Genomic DNA, 20,680 nt, shown 5'->3' on the forward strand with positions numbered 1-20,680 from the left:
ATGCGCCACCCTTCCTTACTGTGTCACTCTGTGAATATCTTTGTTAGCACTTACCTTGGAACTGTGGGTCCACGGGTGAGACTTCTTGACTGTGCACTCTTTGAGAATGGTTAGCACCTGACATATGGTTTGTGCTTGGTACACGTCTGTGTTCTGAACTGGTGAAAAGTCACTGGCACCAGTTCCTGATGAGGTTAAGTACATGGGATACAGAAAGGGCCCTTAGATGAAAAAGCTCCAGGTATCAAAGCGGAATTAAGAAGACAGAGGAGGTTAGGAGGTGAGGCAGCTACAGAGTTGAGGCCACTCACTCCAAGAGGTTGCAGTGGCAGAAAGAGGAGCAGAATGATGGCTATGTATATCAGTGTTGGGTGTCAGGGGTGTCTACATGAGGGGGCTGCTAGAAGGGATGATCAGGGGAGGGAGCAAGGGCTCACATTTGTGCAAACCCTCAGCCCCAGTCAGGACTCTATAAAGACTGAACTGTTTTTGGTTTTGTTCCCCAGGCCTGGTGAGTAATGTTGTGTTCACCAGTCACACCACAGAGCAGAGGCACCCTCTCCTCATTCAGTTGCAGAGCCTCATCAGAGCTGCCAATCCTTCCGCAGCCTTCATTCTTGCAGAAAATGGGATTGTCACCAGGTAAACTTACCAGTTCACTTCACTGCGCAGGACCAGCCACTTTCTCAGATGCAGCAGTCTGGCTATGGCCCACTGGGTCTTTCCACTGTATCAAAGACCTGAGCATTTATAAAAGTCAGGTCTTGAAGTGCTTTTGATGCTGTGTAAAAATCACCAAGAGGACCCCACATGTTAATATCCTGTACTGTTTTGAGATGTTTTGTTTTGATGCATTCACGTTCTCATCATTAAAGGATGGAAGTCAAGACTCTTTCAATGTTCTTTGTGTTAAGATGTGAGAGAAATGGCATAGAAACATAGGGAAATTATATCTTTACTTCATAGACCTGGGTTCAAATTACAAACTAAAAATAGAGAATTAGTGACTTTGTGTGTATGTATGTATGAAAACATCTTGTCATATAGCAGTTTTGTTTGCTCATAAGGTGCTAAAAGGTGTATACTTTTCATATAGTTTTGACTTTTGAGCATTGCACATATTTTACACATTCAAAAATTAAGTCAACAAGGAGGGAAAAAATACAAACAAAAAAGTGAATCCATCTGTATACCAAAGTAATAAGAACCGTACATATGCAAAATAATTCAAGTAGCTTCTGAGCATAATCCTCTGTTGGAACCCTGATTCCAAACGACATCACTGATTAGAGAAGGGAGATTATAAATATGAAATGGGAAAGGTAAGGAAAAACCCTGCAAATGTTGGAGTTGAATTGGGGGACTCGATATAAATTCATCATTTCAAAAAAAAAAAGTATATTCCCTAGCTCTTTCCATTAAAAGGGACCAGAAATAATACCCTTTCCATTAAAAGGGACTAGAAATAATAATAGCAATTAATACTTCTACCTCTAGATCTTAATTTCTAAGTACCAATCTCCGCTACAAGGTATCAGCACTCTTTGGAGAATTGGCTGATTGCAGGTTTAGGGAGTGAAAGTACAAGGTGAGCCTAGTACATTTTATGACAGAAAAGCAGGGAAGTATTCAAAGATTAGTGGAGATATGTCGAAAGGATACAGAAGCTAGCTTAAGAAGCTCCCACTAGGCAAATTTGGGACAACTTGAGTATATGAGAGAACCATGATAATAATGGATTATATAGCACGTGGAGTAAAATGAGTCTGTGGTGATACTAAAAAAAGGGAGAGGGACAGAACAGTAAAGCTCTTCTTTATAGAAGAATGCTAGCTAATGAATAAATAAGGATTTATAGTACTAGAAAGTCAGCATTTTGTAACCTTTCATATAATACTTGATCTAGGCAAGAATTATCAATGGATGCTAAAAGCAGTGGATGACAGATTGTTGAGGAAAAGGATACTCACTTGTCTCGAAGTATCTGTCACGGGACTTCCTTGGTGGCACAGTGGTTAAGAATCTGCCTGTCAATGCAGGGGACACGGGTTCAATCCCTGGTCCGGGAAGATCCCACATGCCACAGAGCAACTAAGCCCATGCGCCACAACTACTGAGCCTGCTCTCTAGAGCCCGCGAGCCACAGCCACTGAGCCCATGTGCCACAACTACTGAAGCCTGCGCACCTGGAGCCTATGCTCTGCAACAAGAGAAGCCACTGTACTGAGAAGCCCACGCACTGCAACGAAGAGTAGCCCCTGCTGTTCCGCAACTAGAGAAAGCCCGTGCACAGCAACGAACATGCAAAGCAGCCATAAATAAATAAATTAAATTAATTAATGAATAAATAAAAAGTATCTGTTACTCCACAGACTACTTACTACTTACAAAGAGGGAAAAGTACCTTCACAATGGAGAGCTCTAATCTAGAAGACATGACATTGACCAAATGATTAAACTTAGCAAGACCACTAATGGGATAAACTGACGTCATGTGCCTCCTTCGTGACACTGTGGAAAGGACACAATGTCACTTGGCCATTAATCTTGCCAGAAATGTTTAGCTGAATCTAATCATGAGGAGCAACCAGACAAATCCAGGTTGTGGGACACAAGACAGCTGGCATGTACTCTTCAAAAATGTCAACTCCATGAGAAACAAACAAACAAAAAAAGTTGGAGGAATTATTCCAGACTGAAGGAAAATAAAGATTATAAATTAATGAGCAATTCTTGATTGGATCCTGAGTGCCCTATCCCCCCAAAAAGGGGAAATTTGAAAATGGATGTATATTAGATCAATACTTCTCCAACTTTAATGTGCATATGAACCTCTTGGGGATCTTATTAAAACGAGGGTTCTGATTCAGTAGGTCTGGAGTAGGCTGGAGATCCTGCATTTCCACCAAGCTCCCATGTGATACCAGTGCTGCTTGTCCTCAGTATTAAATTCCCTCAGTGTGATAATACTGTTGCGGTTCTTCCAGAGAATGTGCTTGTTCTTAGAGATGCATACTAAAGTATTTAGGGGTGAAATAACAGAAAAAAAATATACGTATGTACTTGTATGTGTGTATGGGGGTGTAGAGAGTAAGCAGAATGTACAGGTTAAGGTTAATAGGTCTAATTAACCTGGATTTTCTGTATGTTTTCAAAGGAATGAAGACATTGAACTGATTCTCTCAGAAAATAGTTTTTCAAGTCCTCAGATGCTACGATCTCGATATCTAATGTACCCTGGCTGGCAAGTATCATCATTGAAAAGTAGCTAAGATTTCTTTATAAACTCAGTGATTTATTTATTTACAGGACAGAAAAAGAGAAAGTGAAAATACCAGGTGTGCTCTAGGAGGGTGACAATGGCAGCTGCAACAACCTGCCATGTCCCAGTAACCACTGGCCTTGCTGGAAGCCCAGTGATCCACATCTTGGGGTCCAAATTGAGACCCTTGCTGGATGTTGAGACTTAAGGAGTCATCTTATAGGCCTTAAGCACAATGGTATCCTTTGTTTCCTCTAGCCTCTAGTGAGGGTGAGGTGGCCGCCATGGAACCAAGGAGTTATGACCCTCCCGGGTGAGAGAGTCTCTCCTGAGAATAGTCAGTCCTCTAGGGTTCCCATCTGACAGGTAGGTTCCCTGCTGTCGTGGCCCAGGGGATGTTCTGTGCTCTGCAGGTGGCCTCCTAGCCTGAACCTGTCCTCCAGATAGGAGAGGAAGAGAAAAGAGAGTGTGAAGTACACTGTAATCATATTTCCAGCATCACTTGAGCACTTACTGTGTGCTACACATTGTTCTAAGACTTCGCTCTCCAGTACGGCAGCCACTAGCCATATTTGGCTACTTAATAAAATGTAAATGTATATTAATAAAAATAAAGTAAAATTTAAAATTTAGCCTTTTAGTCACACAAGCCGCATTTCAAGTGCTTAACAGCTACCTGTGACTAGCAGCTACTGTCTTGGACAGTTCACACCCAGAACATTTCCATCATCACAGAAAGTTCTGTTCACAGTGCCACTCTAAGAGTTCAACCTGTGTTATCTCATTCATCCTCAAACCAAGCCTGCAAGGTGGATTCCATTATTTTCTTCATTCTAGAGATAAGGTAACTGAGGCAGCAAGGACTTAAATGTCTTGTCCAAGTAAATGAAAGAGTTGGGTTTCAAACCCAGGTTGTGTGGCTTCAGAGCCTGTATTTTTTTTTTTTTGAAGTATAATAGATTTACAAAGTTGTGTTAATTTCTGCTGTACAGCAGAGCCTGTACTCTTAACCACCATGCTGCACTTGTCCCTGTATGGAATGGATAACTAGTTTTGCTCTGTTGAAGGTTCAGGGGAAGACAGTTGTTAAAGCTTAGCCAAAATTGATCCCTCATGTTGATCTGGATCATCTTTATTATCCTCACTCACTTCCCTCAGCCACCTCTGTGTGTCCTCCAACCACCCCTTACATCACCAGTATTTTGTACCAGCAAAAAACTGATTGTACTATCCTGTTTAAAAAAAAAAAAAAGGTCAATATGTAAAATTGAAGGTTTTCAGGCTTATTTTTAGAAGGAACCTCTGGTTTGAGTCACATCATACTTAAACAGTGAGTAAGTGGATCATTCTTTATGCCTGAACAAGACAATAATATCTTAGCTAAAAAGAAAAAGATGGAGCTTCTGGGGTGAAACTCTCCTCTCCAGTGGCTGCAGCTACTGACCTTTTTGCTGCCCACACCTCTGGGCCTGGTCCTGAGACTTCTGTCATCTCCACCTGGTGCCTAGGGAAGCACCTATTCTCCAGTCCATACCAACTCATTGTGGGCATGGCATACATTAACCTAGTTCAGGGCACAGACTTTTCTGGAGGCAGACCGATCTAGGACAGAGCCAGGTATGAGGGAGTTCATTAGAAGTCTCTGTGAATCTAGAGTCTGAAATCTTCCTTTATCAGGAAGATCAGTCCTTGTAGAGAATCAGAGATGGAGGGGCCTCAGAATCACCCTTCAGGCCCTCCCTTCCAAGTTCATTCCTAGGAATCAGATGATTTACTCTTTTAACAAGATGGCAGTCATCAGATTCTTGCTCATCGCTATACATTACTCCCCTCTCTCCTTGGGTGAGGGCCACCACCTCAGAGTGAACAGGCTTTAGCTGCAGGATGTGCTCAGCTTTGTGCTGTGCAGATTCTCAGCCATTCCCTTCCCACAGCCCTCTGTTGTCATCGACTCCACCCCCACCTCCCCTGGTAGAAGGGCTTGTTCCTAGTCTGTAAGGAAACCTTGTACTCTTCCCCTGGCCCCTCCAAATTCCTCTAAGGATACAGCCTCTGAACACAGAAGCCTGAGAAGCCCGTGGTCTCCAAATCTCATGTTTGGATGGGGAGAGGACAAAAAGAACATGTCAGTCTTGCAAAAATGTTATGCCACCACCTTACTTTAAAGAAGTTGCTTTAAAGAGTAAGATACTTTCAACAATGTAAAATTCAAAACTGCAGTGCAGTTTTCAACAAAGGAAACTAATAAGAAAATACAGTAGACTGGAGGGAAGTGTTTGCATCAAATGTGACGAAGGGTTAATATAGTATTTGGGAAGCTTGTTTAGATACTTAAGAAAAGTAACCCATATTAGATAGATGTGAACAGTCCACTTAAGAGCAAGTATAAATGGCAACTGTGGTAACAGAATTCCATGTAGGTAATACTCAAATGCAAAATGGTGCCTCACTGTTGCTTTGATTGACACCTGTTACATTTAGGCAAAAATATCTATAAAATTCATTGCTGGGGGAATTGTTGTGAAACTAGTACACTCATCTACTGCTGGTGGTGGTATAAATTACCCATGAGATGTTATGCCCTCCTGGACTGATTCCAATCAAGGGATTCATCTCAATGAAATCATTCAAAAGAAGGAATGACAGTTTCATAACTTTGGAAGCTGGGTGGTAGGAATTCATTACACTACCCTTCTATCTTTGCATATCTTTGAAATTTTCCATAATAAAAAATTAAATTTTTAAAATGCTGCGTTCTTAATGAGTCTTTGGCAGTCAGTATGTCTGCTGAACTCAAAACTGAGAAAATAGATCAGAGATGCCCCAGCCCTTTAGTTTCTTCTGGAGAGACTGCACATCCAAATGTAGTCTGTTAAACTGCCCTCAGTGAGGGTGGGGCATAGTGGGAGCCCTGAAGAGAGTGGGAGGGGATCCTGAGGAAGAGCTCCAAGGGTACCAGGAGGGACCCCTAATCCCAGTTGGGATACTGGCAAGCTTCAAAGGTAGAGGGGGTCTTTGACTTTAAGGAATTGCTAGTCCAAAGAAGGTAAGACCTTCCTGCTCTAAGGGGACAAACATGCTTCTCAGTCTCAAGATGAAAGAGACATAAATGCTTTCAAATAAGTGCTTTGTACACAAAATGACATACAATTAAGGGAGAATTCAAATATGATAAGTGATATGTAGTTCTTTCCAATGTAGTATGTAGTAACACTCAAAGCCCCAATTACTTGTATTTATAATTTTTTAAACCTTTTAAGGTATGAAGGTAAATTTGATGTTGGATCGGTCTTTCCATTAATGGTTCAGATTTGTGTATGGTTTGGTCGTCCCTTGGAGAAGACTCGCTTTGTGGCCAAGTGTAAAGGTAAGCCTTGACCGGGACATGTCCCAGACACTGGTAAAAGAATGCCCCAGAGTTGTCCCCACTTCCTGGCACCATTTTAGCATTCTGTGTGTGCTGTCTCTTCTCACCATTTGGGTCTGAAAGCAGGCAGAAGAATCTGAGGACCCAGGAGTCCCTTACCCCTGGGAATAGTGGCAGAGCCACTGGGGGAGGATCTAGTGGGGGTACCTGTGAACCCTGGACCCTAGAGGAGGTGCCTTTCCAGTCCCTAACCCTCCCAGCTGTGCCACCTTGGACTTGGCCTCTGCCCCCAGGTGAGTAACAACTCTGTCCTCTTCCTCCACCAGCAATTCAGTCCTCTATCAAGCCAAGTCCCTTCTCTGGAAACATCTACCACATCCTGGGCAAAGTGAAGTTTTCAGGTAACTGGGCGCTTGGATTTGGGAGCGCTACTCTGTGGAGTGCTCACATCTCATGATGTGAGTTCATAGCCTCTGCTGGTGCTTTGCAGACCACTGATGCCTGTTAGACTCTCTCAAAAAACCCTCCCCTCTGGGTCTTACACCATAGGCTCCTCCAGTCATCCCTTTCAGTCAGGGTCCCAATATTTCTCCAGGTCCTTCTGCTCTGCAGTGGAGGATCTGTTTTCCTGCCCCTGGATGAACCTGCCCAGGGCCTCTCCTCACAGCTCCTTGACTTCCTTGTTCTAGAGACTCACACTCCACCCCTCTTGAGCCATCCATGGCCTCCTCCTAGACCTGTCACCAGGAGCTACCCCAATGCTGAGCCTTCCAGCTCTGGATCCGTTTCTGCCAAAGTCTTCAAGCCTTCCACTTGCCTTCTCCTCCCCTCTGTTCAGTAAACCTGTTTATCAGCCTTTGACCCCTGGAGCCCTTGCAACCTGAAGTCTGTCAGTCCTGGGCTGGGGTTCAGGGAAGGTGTGAAAACAAGGAGCCAGTTAACTCAACATTGAGAAAGGGGAGAATGTTCCAGGGAAAAGGCAGAGCATGTGCTGTGGATGTGAGGCAAAAAAAGGCATGTTTCAGGAACCAAAAAGGGTTTACTGTGTCTGGGTCCCAGGGGAGGAAGTGAGGGAGTGTGTCTGTTAGGGCATCTTTGGCAGTTATAACAGAAAACCCCAGCTCAACTAGCAGGTGTTAGCTACATAGCAAGAAGTCAAGAGATTTGGCAGCATAGCAAGGCCACTGAAGACCCAGGTAATGTATGGCTTTTGTGTTCTTACATTCTTGGTGTCAGCTTTTCCTCAGGTTCCCACCCCTCATGGTTGCCAGGTAGTGCTGCAGGTCTAGGTGTCACATCCAGACACAACAGCCAGCTGATGGAAGAAGCTGGCTCTTCTGTGGGTGTCTTTATCAGTTCCTCAGCAGACTTCTCATTGGCCAGGATCAAGTTGCCATTGCCCATGGGGAATTGGTATTGGAGGAAGAAGGGGAGGCTGGGCAGGTAACTGGGGGTGTCTGCAGCAGGGAGCCACTGAGAGTTGTAAGCATGGAATCATCTGGGTTCAGATAGGAGAATTAGGTGGCAGAGCCTCTATAAAAGAATCTCTCAAGGTCCTTAACCTTTGGCTTAATTTATGTTATTGAATCTGAAACTTTGGCCCCTCTATACAAGCCCCTTACTCAAGCCCACTTCCTTCCCTCAGGCTCTGACAGACCCCACCTTCTCTTCCCTCTCCCCTATCATCACCTCCTTTTCTTTTTTATTTAAACTGACTCTTGACCCCTTTCTTGTTAAAGGTAAACCTTTCTTTGTTTTAGATCTCTTTCTCATCATGCCTGTTTGGGGAACCTTACCCTTTTCTTGTGTCTTCAGTATATCTTAGCCCCCAGCTCCTCAGCTTATAAACCCGATTACATCTTTTCTGTTCCCACCCATGTGTCCCTCCTGCAGCACTTGTACTGTTGAGCTTGCCCTCCTCCCATGGACTCTCAGGCCTCAGCTGAGACCCACCCCCTCCACCTCTACCAAAGGAGCGTTCCTTGCTTCTCCTCAACTACCTCTTCCATAGGGGTGACCCCAGCCATTCCCTTCTTCTAACGACTGTGTAGATGCCTCCCACTCAGGGTCCTGCAGTCTTTCAAATGCCGCAGATGCAGAGTCAAACTCTTCTTCTCCCACTTGCAAACCTTTTCTTCCTCTTGTAGTCCCCTTCTGGGTTAATGGTGTCTACCTGATCACCCAATCAGCTTAGCTAGAAACTTACATTGTTCCTCCCTCTCTTACTTCATCCTTTATAATTTGCTGCCAGTCATGTCAGTTCTCCCTCCTGCATATCTTGTGAATCTGTCCCCCACAGCTGCACTAATCCAGTCTTAGTGTAACCTCCTTTCGGGGCAGGGTCTCAGGGACTAAAGTGTTCTCCTTGCAGACTCTGAGAGGACCATGGAGGTCTGCCACAACACTCTGGCCAATTCCTTGAGCATCGTGCCAGTTTTGGAGGGACCCACGCCACCGCCTGACTCCAGAAGCACACCTCAAGGCAGCAGTGGGCAGCAGGAATGCTACCTCGTGTTCATAGGCTGCTCCCTGAAGGAAGAAAGTGTCAAGGACTGGCTGCGGCAGTCAGCTAAGCAGGTGGTTTCCAAAGCCCAGACAGACCTGGCACTGATATGACCAGACACTTCAGAGTTGCTACTGGACCTGAGGCAGAAGCCCCTCCACCTTCTCCCTGCTTTCTCCCCACTGGTTCACCCCTCACAGGCTCAGCCAGTGTTTTCAGGGACTCTGAGAGTGGGAGGAAGCCCCTGGGGCAAACACCAGGCAGACTTGTTTTGCTGCCTACCCTGCGAGCCCAGGTTCTCAAAGTCATTTCCAGTCCTGCTTCCCAAGGCAGACTGGAGTTATCAGATGGCTTAACCAGGACCTAGGTGAAACTTAGTTGTTCCATGTGGACCCTGGATCAGCTTAGTGTTCTAAACTCAAAAATGTCTTCTTAGCTAAACCTAATTCATAGGCTCTCCTGTCTTCTGAGCCCAGCATCTCCTGTACTTTGGTTCTCTCTCTAGAAAGGAAAAACAACAAAGATATGCTTAGAGTCCCTTGCAAACCAAGACTCCAAGCATAGACAGCAGTGAGCCTGGAGGCCCTGGAGAGATGTACAGGGGAAGAGGAGGCTTGCCTATAGATCCACACAAGCATCTTTAGTCCAATACTACAAAGAAAAAAAATCCGGACTGGAGTTAAAATCCTCGAATATGCTGCTAGCTTTGGGTTCTAAGTCTCTTAGCACAGTCTGAGCTTAAGCTTATTCTAGAGCTCTGGAAATAGAGTTGTCTGGGGCCTGGGTCTTCTGTACATGCTCAGTTGGGACCTGTCTTTTATACTAAGGAATGACTGCTTGCAGACTGGGTCTTTCTCAGACTCATTAGATAAACTCTTAAATGGTATTTGACTGTGAGACCTCCAGTTCTTTTGTCTGCATGTCTGTCACTGGTGGGGCTTAGGATTGAGAATCTGCAAAGAGGCAGAAACATGCCTATTTGCAAATGCATCAGTCTCTCTTCTGCCGTTTGTTCCCCCCTGGCCCGCAGGGCTCTGTGGTGGGAAAGTGGTCTTCTCAAGGGGCAGACAGGCAGGATATTGTATCCAGTCCATGACGATGCTTGTGCTTCCCCTTCTGCTGGCATCTCAGTCATGTAACTGGCCCCCAGAGCCCTGAGCCCTCACCCTCCCGTGTACCCATCAGCTCTGTTGGAAACTGACGCCTCCTTACATCTCTGCACAGAAGCCTCAGAGGAAGGCCCTGAAGACGAGGGGGATGCTGACCCAGCAGGAGATCAGGAACATCCATGTGAGTACCCTGCCCTGGAGGCCTAAGTCCCCTCGGTGTCCCAAGGCTGTTCTTGCGCAGCTCTATCTTTAGGATTCCTGAGTGAGGTGGCTGTTTGTAGGGCATGCTGGAGGTCCTGCTTCTCTCAGGCCACAGAGGGAAGCTGGGTAAAGAGAAACCTCAGCTCACCTGGCCTTGCAACCTCAGAAGGGCGGGGTGACCTCTGGTGTGATGTGGTTATGAAATTGAGGAGAACTTAGTGCCTGTGGGAGAAACAGGTGACGTGGAGGTCTGTTTTGTCACCGTGTTCAAGCAGCTGCAGAAGTCCTTTCCTCCCATTCCTCTGTCCTAGATAAACCACAGAGAAACCAGCGAGGGCCCAGGTAAAAACTCTAGATCCTGAAGCTGCTCATGGGCAGGTTGTGAAATCCTGAGGCCAGGACAAGAGGCCCTTTGAGGAGCCCTCTCAGACTCCAGGCTGACTCCCAGGGTCTACCCCAGTTCCCATACCCACTGAGGCCTTTTCCTGATGGGTTTGGGGGCAAAGGTTAAAAGGGACAGAGAGTCCAGGTCTCAGCATGAGCTGTGTCACAAGTCCCAGTAATGAGCAGGTGGGGCAGGACTCTGGGCCTCCAGGAGCCCCTGATGTGGATTTGAGGAGGGCCCCTTTATTCTGACTCCAGGGCCTGGGCATCTCTGGGTGTTCCTGGTGAGGACCCCATGGGCACCTCAGAAGGCAGGCAGTGTGTGTTTCCCCAGAAGCACACCTTAAACAAGGATTTGAGCACAGGTAGTTTATTTTGGAAGTGATTCTAGAAAACACTATTAGGAAAATGGGAAAGTAAGAGAAAGGAATCGTGTATTGTCAAACCAGTACCACTGTGGGCACCTGGGGCTTAGTCCCATGAATAATTCGAGTTCCTCCCTGAGAGGTGGGAGGACCTCCGTCAGTCATTGTTTGATGGCTGCTGTGAGGATGGTGTTAATTCCCTGGCACACCTAGCCTTCCACAGGGCAAAGTGGGTTATTTTGCTAGGGTAATAGGCTTGTTTGATTTGGGGTTTTTTTTTTTTTTTTTTGGCCACACCACGCAGCATGCAGGATCTTAGTTCCCCGACCAGGGATCAAACCCACGCCCCCTGCAGTGGAAGTGCAGAGTCTTAACCACTAGACCACCAGGGAAGTCCCTGTTTTTGTTTTTAATGAGTGAGTGAATGATAGAAAATGGTCAGATAATTCTAACAGGACTCTTCTCCTACAGGTGAAACGCCACCTGGACCCCCTACCTGCAGGTTACTTTTATAATGGCACCCAGTTTGTCAACTTCTTTGGTGACAAGACTGATTTTCACCCACGTATCCTTGGAATCTGGGGTAGAGAGGCTGGGGGTGTGTGAAAACCTGGCTGTAAAGAGGGTATCTGCTAGAGCCATCATAGCCCAGCCCCTGGTGCCGGCTGGGTTTGGGAATACACGGCAAGCCACAGAGGCTGACTTTTCATTTTGTCCTCTTAGAGTCATTAAAATTACATTTATTCTTCATTCAATGATGGCTGAGGTTACTCTGTGGGTTGTAGTTTAAATGCAGCTGTGGTGACATCCTGTGGTCATCAGGGAGTCATGATTTACAAGTTGGAGACTGGGTCTGATTACAGTAGTTAATTTGTGAAAAGGTGGATGGGGTGCTGCTGTGGGCTAGTGAAAGCTGAAGGGCTCAGTTCTAAGAGCTCATGATGGGCCCTGTGTCAATCCCTGTCACATTCTTTACAGCTGTGGTGCTGCCAGTATATTAAAAAAACCAGTCAGGTACCTTCTGTGCAGGCTGAGCACTCACTACCTCAGTGTCCCCTACTTCATCTGTCCACATATTCCTCTGGCCTGGCAGCTCCCTTGTCCCCCAGGCTCAGGGCCTTCTTCCTTAATGAGGTGCCAGTCATGGACCAGTTCATGAATGACTACGTGGAAGAAGCCAACCGGGAAATCGAGAAGTATAACCGCGAGCTGGAGCAGCAGGAGTATCATGACCTCTTTGAGCAGAAGCCCTAGAGGAAGAAGACCCTGGAGATGGACGTTTTAAAACGGGGTGTCTTAACCTCAGCTTTTCCGGAGGCCTCTCCCTAGAGGGGCTGTCTTTGTTCTCCTTGGCCTTTGTGTGCTGGCTTGAGTGCATGTTGTCGTTATTCTCTATACAGCGCTGAAGAGCATCACCTGCACCACTGATTTGGCGGGGGAGGGGGGTCCTCATGGAGGATGAGCAGACAGGGGCTGCCCTTTGTGTGCAGCCGGCAGTCCAGGACCTCTGGGTCTCTGATAACAGTATTTCCTTTGGGCTGTTGCAGCAGTGTGTGAGGGTGGGGAGGAGCGTTTGGATTGCACAGAGTGACTGCTGGGACATAAAGAATTCTGGCTGCTAAACTGTGGCCATGCCTGGGGGCCCAGGCCACCACAGGCCTCGGGCCTCAGACATCACCCCAGGAGAGCCTTTCACCCCAGTGGAGTGCCTGCCTCCCTGTTTAGGCCCCTTCCACTGAAGGCTTGGGCCCTGCTGACCCTGTGCCCAGTCCTAGAGGGAACAGCACAAGCCCTGGTCAGTCCCAACCCACAGAGCCAACAGCTTGGGCGGAGATCAGCAGCTTATTCTAAAATGAGGGAATTTCACTTACGGACTAAACAGAGGGGAAAGACTTGTTGCTTTCCAGAAGTATGTGGCTTTTGAATTGACACAAGCAGCCCCCCTTGGGACTGGTTTTGAGCCTCCTCATGTCATCACTCTGGTTTACCTCATTCGGGGACGAGAAAAACTGCTGCTCAGGCCTCCTTGGTGACGCTTTGCCTCACTGTTAAGGGCAGTGTCCTGCAACTGCATAGTCTTAGGCCCAGGGTTCTGGTTGCTTATGGGGCATCTTCACTTGAAGGGGGTTCAGTCTCAGCACCCATACCTCCCCTCAGTCTTGCCAGGGAAGGCCTGGTTTTCAGCCCAACCTTCAGGAATCTCACGTCTCCAAGCATCGTTGCTAGCCTTGTATTTGTTTGGCTCCAGGGGACCAGGAATTTCCAATATCCAAGTTAGAATTCCTTCTAGTAGCTTTGTTTTCAGCTGGACTAAAAAGCAGAGGGGAATTTCAAGTGTATCCCATGCCTGACCTCCAGAATTAGTGTGGGGAAGAGGAAGGTCGCAGGCACAGATACTTAGGTGATGTCTGTTAGGACTTCAGCGCCTCAGCTGCCTAGATTGTAAATGCTTTCTGAATTTCACGTATTTTTTTGCATGCCTTAGGAAGGAGCACATAGGCAAAACCAGCAAAGTTTCTAGTAATGTAGAGGGGTTTTTGAGAAAGGATCCTGGCACAGAGGAGAGACAGAAAACCCATGGAGCACATGTAGTCTGTCACACAGAGGCCTGCATGCAAGTAGTAAAGCAGTTGTTAAAGGCTTGTTAGTAAAATGTACTTATATTAGAAAAAATTTTTCATTTGAAGCCAAATGAACAATACTCCAAATACCATTTAATAAGAACTCTTGCTTGAAGAAAGGCTTCTGAAAGGCCCATGTGCTCCAGTCCCAGCTCCCAAAGCTGCTGGTGACAAGGGCCCAGGTGTGGAGCCCCAGTCTGGGAGCTCCTCACTTCTAGCTGGCCAGAGGCTGGGGTCCACAGTGGGCCTGCCTCTGCTTCAGAATCAATAACAGAGATCTTAAGTGCAATTGATGAAATAATAATGAGTTACTGTAGCTTCCTTTAGCTCTACCGAGCTCTTTTTAAAAACTCAAGCAGCCTTAGAAAAGGGAGCCAGGGGTGGGAGGGTGGCGGAGGGGAGACGAGAGGCCATGTCTTCCAGGTGGGTTGCTGTGAACATTTAAATGAAAGCTCTCTTTCTAGGAGCTCGAGCCATTTCCTGGCTGCTGCACAAAAGAGTTTTTAAAGAGGGGTCGGAGCCCGCCATAAAAGTGGGTCTTAAACACTGCATGGGGTTATACCTCCTGATGGTCTTGGTTTCTGACCATTGTCCATAGAAATGCTCTCTCACCAACTTGCCCCACTGTCCCAATTCCTCTCCTGTTAGAGGGGAAACTGTGATTACCTCAACTTGAATATGAAACTGTGATTGAAAAAAGTCAAAATGTTAAGTTTCAAAGCCAAAAAGGCAAAGCTGGCTGAGGCTTCCATAGACACTCCTCAGCCTGCTTGGGAGTGTGAAGGGCACACTGGCGAAAGGGCATTCCTTGGGGCGTACTTGCTGTGCCCCTGGTGAAGAGGCACACTAGCGGTGCGCTGTGTGAGCTCTTTGAGGACTGAGGCTGGGAGGATGCTTCCTCCCCACACTGCCCCTTCTGTAACCTTTGGGGCCTCTGGGTCTTGGATGTGAAGATTAATATCCACTTGATTCCTCTGGACACTCCAGGTGGAGGTGTGGGGTCTTAGACTGTCTCTAGAGGAAGGGCCATGACACTGTGTTTGAAATTTTGACCTTAGAAGTGGATACCAGGGATCCAGCCAAAGACATCAGGTTCCTAGGGATAGGCAGAAGTCCTCCAGGGTCTTACATGCTTTCTGCCCACTTTTCTATTAGCAGCTTCAGTTTTATATCACCCCGAGTGAGTGTGATAGTGTTGAAGTCGCTGAAGTTATAGGTTATTTTACATTTTGATGTGGGATTTTTCTGTTTTTGATTGGAAGGAGGCAGAAATTGGAGAAAAGGGATCACCCTAGGAAGGGGCCACTGGCAAGGAGTGGAGTTGGCCCCACAGAGTCCTGGGGGCTGTGACCTGAGGCCTGGACACTAGGCCCTGTGGGTCTCAAAAAAAAAGTACCCTCCTAAATTCTGTTAGGATTTCGGAAATTTTTTGCACAGTAATAAGCTCTGGATTTGCTCTTTGGGCTTGTCAAAAGGGAAAAGTTAACTCAAAGATTGTAAGCTATTAAATATTCCAGCCGTGTTGCTGACCTAGATGGATAGTTGTACCTCAAAAAGTAGGTGAGAAATCGCTTCCTCACTGTTCCAGGTTGTCAAATACTAATGACAGAAGAGCTCACTTACGTGCCAAAATTCACTTTTATACTAGTTTTTCAGTGCTTTAATATTCATAACTTAAATTTTAAAACTCCTATTTACAAACACTACTGTAACTTCAGTGAAACAATTGTGTGATTGAAGCTTTTTGCTTATTATAGTATTTATTACACTACTTAATTCAGTAAATATATAAAAGTAGCCTTCAATTTATTTTTATATTATTTTCATGTTTTTTACCTGCAGTTGTGTATGTGAATTTATCTTGTTAACTGAGATGTAATGCTGAGGACCAATAAACTTATCACTGAACAAGCAGGGCCTCCAGTAGTTGCCTGTTGTTGTATTCCCGAAGTGTCCCTGGGGGTTCAGGAGGTGGCCTTCCCCCTGGGACTGGGGACCTCCCCGCAGTTTTTCCCCGGGACGCCTCTTTGCTGGGGCTGCCTCAGGAGGGATCCTCGGGAGTTCCACTCCCCTCCCCAGACCCCTGAGCGGCCATGGAGAATACAGTTCATATGAGGAGACCACCGTGGCTTGCAGTGGGCACTCTCTGGGAGTCCCAGATCCCAAGGAGGGGCTCGAGGAAGCTGGCTGTGGGCGCGGGGGTCTCCCGGGGCCCCAGAGATAAGCTCTCCCACCCTCACCCAGAGAAGCCGCATCCGCAGCCCCAGCGCTTGGCCTGCGGGGCACCCCGCCTGCGCCAGGCTGCCATAGGAACCACTGCTTCACAGGCTGGTAGCTTGGTTTAATCCCGGCCAAAGCTCCGTCAGGTGGCCACTCGGTCCCGCTTTACAATCGGGGGATGAGCAAGGCGCGAAGGGACAGTAGTTGGCCCGGGTGGCAGAGTCACTGCCCTCGCTGGGTTAGATCCGAGCACCCCTCCTGGCGCTCCCTAGGCCGGCGGGCCTTGGAACCACACGGTCTAAGGGAGAGGTCGGCCGGAATCCCCGGAGCTCTCAAGGACCCACCCCGTGCAGGGGCTTCTGTCGTTTCGGAAAAAGGGCCGACTGAGGAGGGGCACCGCCGGCGTCCACAGAGACCCTGCTTCCTATCCCACCCTCAATGCAGGGGCCTCCGGACGAAGGAAGTGACCCACTGGGAAGATCTGGGAGCTGGCCCGAGGGGGAGGGTGCAGGCTCCACAGGCAGCCTCCCTCAAATGGTTGGGAAGGTGGTCTTGGGTTTGGAGGCTCTATGTGATCGCAAAACCGTGCGAGGAGCCGAGAGAATTGGGGGGGGGGGGGTCTTGGCCTCAGTACTATACACCCTCCTCAGCACCGGCTTACCCAGAGCCTCCCAACACGCCCCCTCCCTCCCCGCTACGCGCCCCCCCCCCCACCCAGACACACCACCACACGCGCCATCCTACAGGGCTTGAACCTTGAAGGAGCTCCTGTGCTTGCACTTCCCAGAAACCGCCAGGGTTTGGGGATTACCCCCAAAGAATTGTCAGAGAGAAGGGGGAGACAGTAAATGGCAAAGAGCTCCAGAACTGGATGATCTTTGAGTGACAGGAGGACTTGGAGGCCAAGAAGTCCGGGGATGGGGAAAGGGGTCCTCCCCACCAGTGGCCCACAGTAGGGGCCGGGGACTACTGAACTGAACCCTGAGGGCATGCTTGACCAAGACAGAGTCCCAGAATCAAGGAATCCTGGTGGGATAGACATGTGGAAAGTGATTTGAAGCAGAAGGTGGAGCTGCTGAAAGTCACAAGGCTTTCTGAGGAGCACAGAGAAATGCTGATGTATTAATTTCTATCATATAATCTAGGGAACCGTCATGCCCGAAGAAAATCTGACCACGGCCCTACTGCCAGCTCATGACGGAAAGGGAATGGCTTAGTTGCTCTAAGAGGAGTCCAGGGTGGTACCAGCATCAAGTTCAGCTGGTCTCAGATGTCATCAGAGCCCCCTCTCTATCCTTAATGGCTTCACTCTCCCCTGGTAGTAAGCTTCCTCTGTGCCACCCAACAGCCCCAGCACCCCAAAGTCAAGACCCGACCTCTCTCTCCAAAGGCAGGCCCAAAATCTGGGGTCACATTCTCATCCCTGAATCAGTCACAATGGTCAGGAGTATTCTGATTGGCCTGGCCAGGGGTCACTGCACACATATGAGGGCGTTTCAACATCATTTGGGAGCTGGGTTCCCAAAGAGGGGTTTGCTTCCCTGGATCAGCATTGCACATCCACCTGAAGGCCATTTCTGAGATTTTCTGTTAAAGTCAGATACCTATCTGATTTAATTTTTTTTGCTTTCTGCTAGTCTTTTCTAGTACAAGTGATAGCAAACATAGTTGTTCTGTTGTGGTGGTGGTGATGGTAGTAGTGACTTTTAAACAAGGGAAGAAAATTTTTAACTTGAAAATGTTCTATTCGTGAAGATAATTGCCCCCCTGAAGATGGAGGAAAGGCTCCCTACTGCCTCTGTATACCCAGGGACACCAGTGTTCCATGGGAGCCTGTTTGATACTTTTTTTTCCTAAATAAAAGAAGGATCAGGAGTTCCCTGGTGGTCTAATGGTTAGGATTCTGCACTTCCACTGCTGTGGCCCGGGTTCAATCCCTGGTCAGGGAAATGACCCAACCAAAAGAAAAAAAAGATCATGTAGACTGTAATGCTACTCCACATTGGTGGGGGTGAGAACTGGACCAACTAGAGAGTGATTCTGAAGGAGCAATTGACAAGACGAAATGACTAATTAGACAAGAGCCAAAGGGATGACCTCAAGGTAGAAGTGGAAAAAGCCAAAGTGGAAAAAAACCCAACATTTTGAAACAATTCCAAAATTCTTTTGTTTCATTCTCCAGAAATTTGAAGAAAAATAAATTTATCCACAAATTATTCCTGTTTTGCCCAGGCCTCAGCATTGCTAAATTGACTAGCCAAAATAATTTGGTTAAAAAACTTGCATCAGGGTCAACAAATTTTATGTCAAACTAATAAATGATTATAAATCAGTAAAAAAAAAAAAAGCTAACCAAATAAAGTGACTATATTTCCATTTTATCCTACCATTACTACTGTTTTTCCCATACCAATAAACAAGTTTAATTTTTTTCCTTCATAGCTTCAAAATTTTAAGAAACTTTACATCTTTACTCTGAAATTTCATGCCTGGGTGAATGTACAAATAATAGCAAAATAAGGACAACAGGAAGACGAAAGATGGTTTGATAACCAAAAATTCATGGAATTTTCTAACTAAAAAAACTATTTCTAGATAACTAATAAGAACCTACTGTATAACACAAAGAACTCTACTCAATACTCTGTAATGACCTATATGGGAATAGAATTTTTAGAAGTGGGTATATATATATGTAAAACCGATTCACTTTGCTACACAGCAGAAACTAACACAACATTGTAAGTCAACTATACTCCAATAAAAATTAAAAAAAAAAAAAGACTCAATTTCAACCTCTTTGTTTTATAGATCATAAAAAGGATCAGAGACCCAAAGAGGCTGAACGTCTTGCCCGAGGGTGTTGCCCTATATGCCTTCTCCACTAACTTTTCCTTTCTGTGCATCCAGCTTCCTTGCAGGAGCTAGGAGGAGCTGGTGGTCATTTGAAAGACAGCTGAAGTGGGGCGGCAGGCAGTGTCAGCCCTGAATAGTGAGCTCGAAGCAGAACCTTGGGCAGCTCCTTGACACAGGGGACCAGTGAGAATGAGAGCCATGGATAAGGAGGATGTGGGGTACACATAAAGGCTAAGGAGGGCAGTGATGGGCAGGAGGGTGATAGGCCACCTGGACTTACCACTTGGAAGGACTCAGGTGGCCTTTGATGGGGTTCAAATGAAGTGGGGCCTGGGGGTAGATGAGGGAGGGGAAGTTTGGGGCCAGCTCTGCTGGTAATGCAGATTCCTGGCCTCTCATAGGGATACCCTGGAGCAGGATGAGTGAAAGTATGTCAGTGTTTAGTGGTGTCTGTCTGCCAGGGGTTTCTTGGCTGAGAAGCTGGGCTGTGGAACTGGAACCCAGGTCAGAAGGCATGAGGGCAGTGGGGCAGCTCTGGAACCTTCCTGCTCAACAGCCTGCTGTCTAGCACTAGATTCTGACTCTGAGTATGGGGGGCACAGAGGGATATTGTCCTGAGGGGAGCAGGTCCTTCTGGCCCTCCACAGGGCTCCTTGCCTTCCTGGCTGCCCTTATAGGAACCTGGATCTTCCTCTCAGTAGGGGTAGATGGCAACTGGGAGAAGGCTTCATGCTGTGATATTTGAGCACCAAAAGGTCTTCCTCTCACCTACCCAGGGGGCCTGGAGGAGTCCCCCAGGAAAGAGGGGAGGCCAGTGGAGGCCCTGTTCCCTCCCTCAGCCCCCTCCAGCACCACTGGAGGGATAGTGTGGGAATATCATCTCTCCTCCCAGGAACAGCAAGGGGGCGGTACAGCCGCAGCTGGAGAAGGGCTGTTAAGGGGCTGGGAATGCTGGTCAAGGCTGCCTGCCCTGGGCAGCAAGGAGCCCCAAGAGGCTTGTGACTCCAGGGAAAGCCTAAGGCTGCAAGGTGTGGAAAGCCATGCTTGCCAAGGGTCCAAGGAAGGTGAGGGCAGTAGGAGAGGGCAGATTGGAAGTAGAAATACAAGGACTTGGACATCTGAAGAGTCCAGGTGACAGGAAGTAGGCAGACAGAGTCAGGAGTATCTGGCTGGAAAACCTGAGTGGGAGTGGAGGATGGTGGCTGAAGAGGTCATCTGGGGGGCTTCACGGCTTGAAAGCCTCCAGGAACTGTACATGGAGGTGTTGGTCATGCGTTCAATATGTCATGGATTTATTGAGCACCTACTACACCGGTGCTGCGCTGGTGAAAGACACCATAGCCTTGCTCTCAGGGAGATCCCAGTCTAGCCTGGGAGACAGCCCAGGCAGTAAAGTAAGAAGGCTGTGCTGCAGAGTTAGGGGCCATGAGGATCTGTGATGGAAGAAAACAGGAACCTACTTTAGATGGTGTGACCAGGGAAGGCCTCTCTGAGAGCTGAAGGATGAACTGAGCCACAATAAGAGCTGTGGACACACCTTCCAGGCACTCAGACTCTCCAGGCCTGGAGGCAGGTGGGGGCCGGTTGTGTTGAAGGAACTGTTAGCAGCCACATGGCTGGAACAGTGCTCCCCTGGGAGCAGGAGGTCTGGGATGAGATGGGAAATAGTCAGATGCCAGGTTGTACAGCACCCCCTACCCCACACCCCTACTCCCCTAGGCCATAGCAGGGAGTTTGCTTTTATTTATTTTTTTCCTAAATGCCATGAGAAGCCATTGGAGGTGGAGAATGG

At 47.5% G+C, this 20,680-nt stretch overlaps 1 protein-coding gene across 3 annotated transcripts in view; it reads left to right on the forward strand.

The window, feature by feature from the left end:
* Nucleotides 1-15,715, forward strand: part of DNAAF9 (dynein axonemal assembly factor 9) — a 148,242-nt gene extending 132,527 nt beyond the window's left edge. For all 3 annotated transcript variants that reach the window (XM_057528941.1, XM_057528942.1, XM_057528943.1), the window contains 8 exons: nucleotides 507-642; nucleotides 3,158-3,244; nucleotides 6,523-6,629; nucleotides 6,956-7,030; nucleotides 9,001-9,206; nucleotides 10,357-10,422; nucleotides 11,663-11,756; nucleotides 12,333-15,715. In XM_057528941.1, the coding sequence (XP_057384924.1) occupies nucleotides 507-642; nucleotides 3,158-3,244; nucleotides 6,523-6,629; nucleotides 6,956-7,030; nucleotides 9,001-9,206; nucleotides 10,357-10,422; nucleotides 11,663-11,756; nucleotides 12,333-12,445 (884 nt within the window). In that variant the 3' untranslated portion in view covers nucleotides 12,446-15,715. The remainder of the gene's footprint in view (nucleotides 1-506; nucleotides 643-3,157; nucleotides 3,245-6,522; nucleotides 6,630-6,955; nucleotides 7,031-9,000; nucleotides 9,207-10,356; nucleotides 10,423-11,662; nucleotides 11,757-12,332) is intronic.
* The last annotated feature ends 4,965 nt before the right edge of the window (nucleotides 15,716-20,680 follow it).

This window comes from Balaenoptera acutorostrata, chromosome 15 (genome assembly GCF_949987535.1).
Source record: "Balaenoptera acutorostrata chromosome 15, mBalAcu1.1, whole genome shotgun sequence".
Taxonomy (NCBI): domain Eukaryota; kingdom Metazoa; phylum Chordata; class Mammalia; order Artiodactyla; family Balaenopteridae; genus Balaenoptera; species Balaenoptera acutorostrata.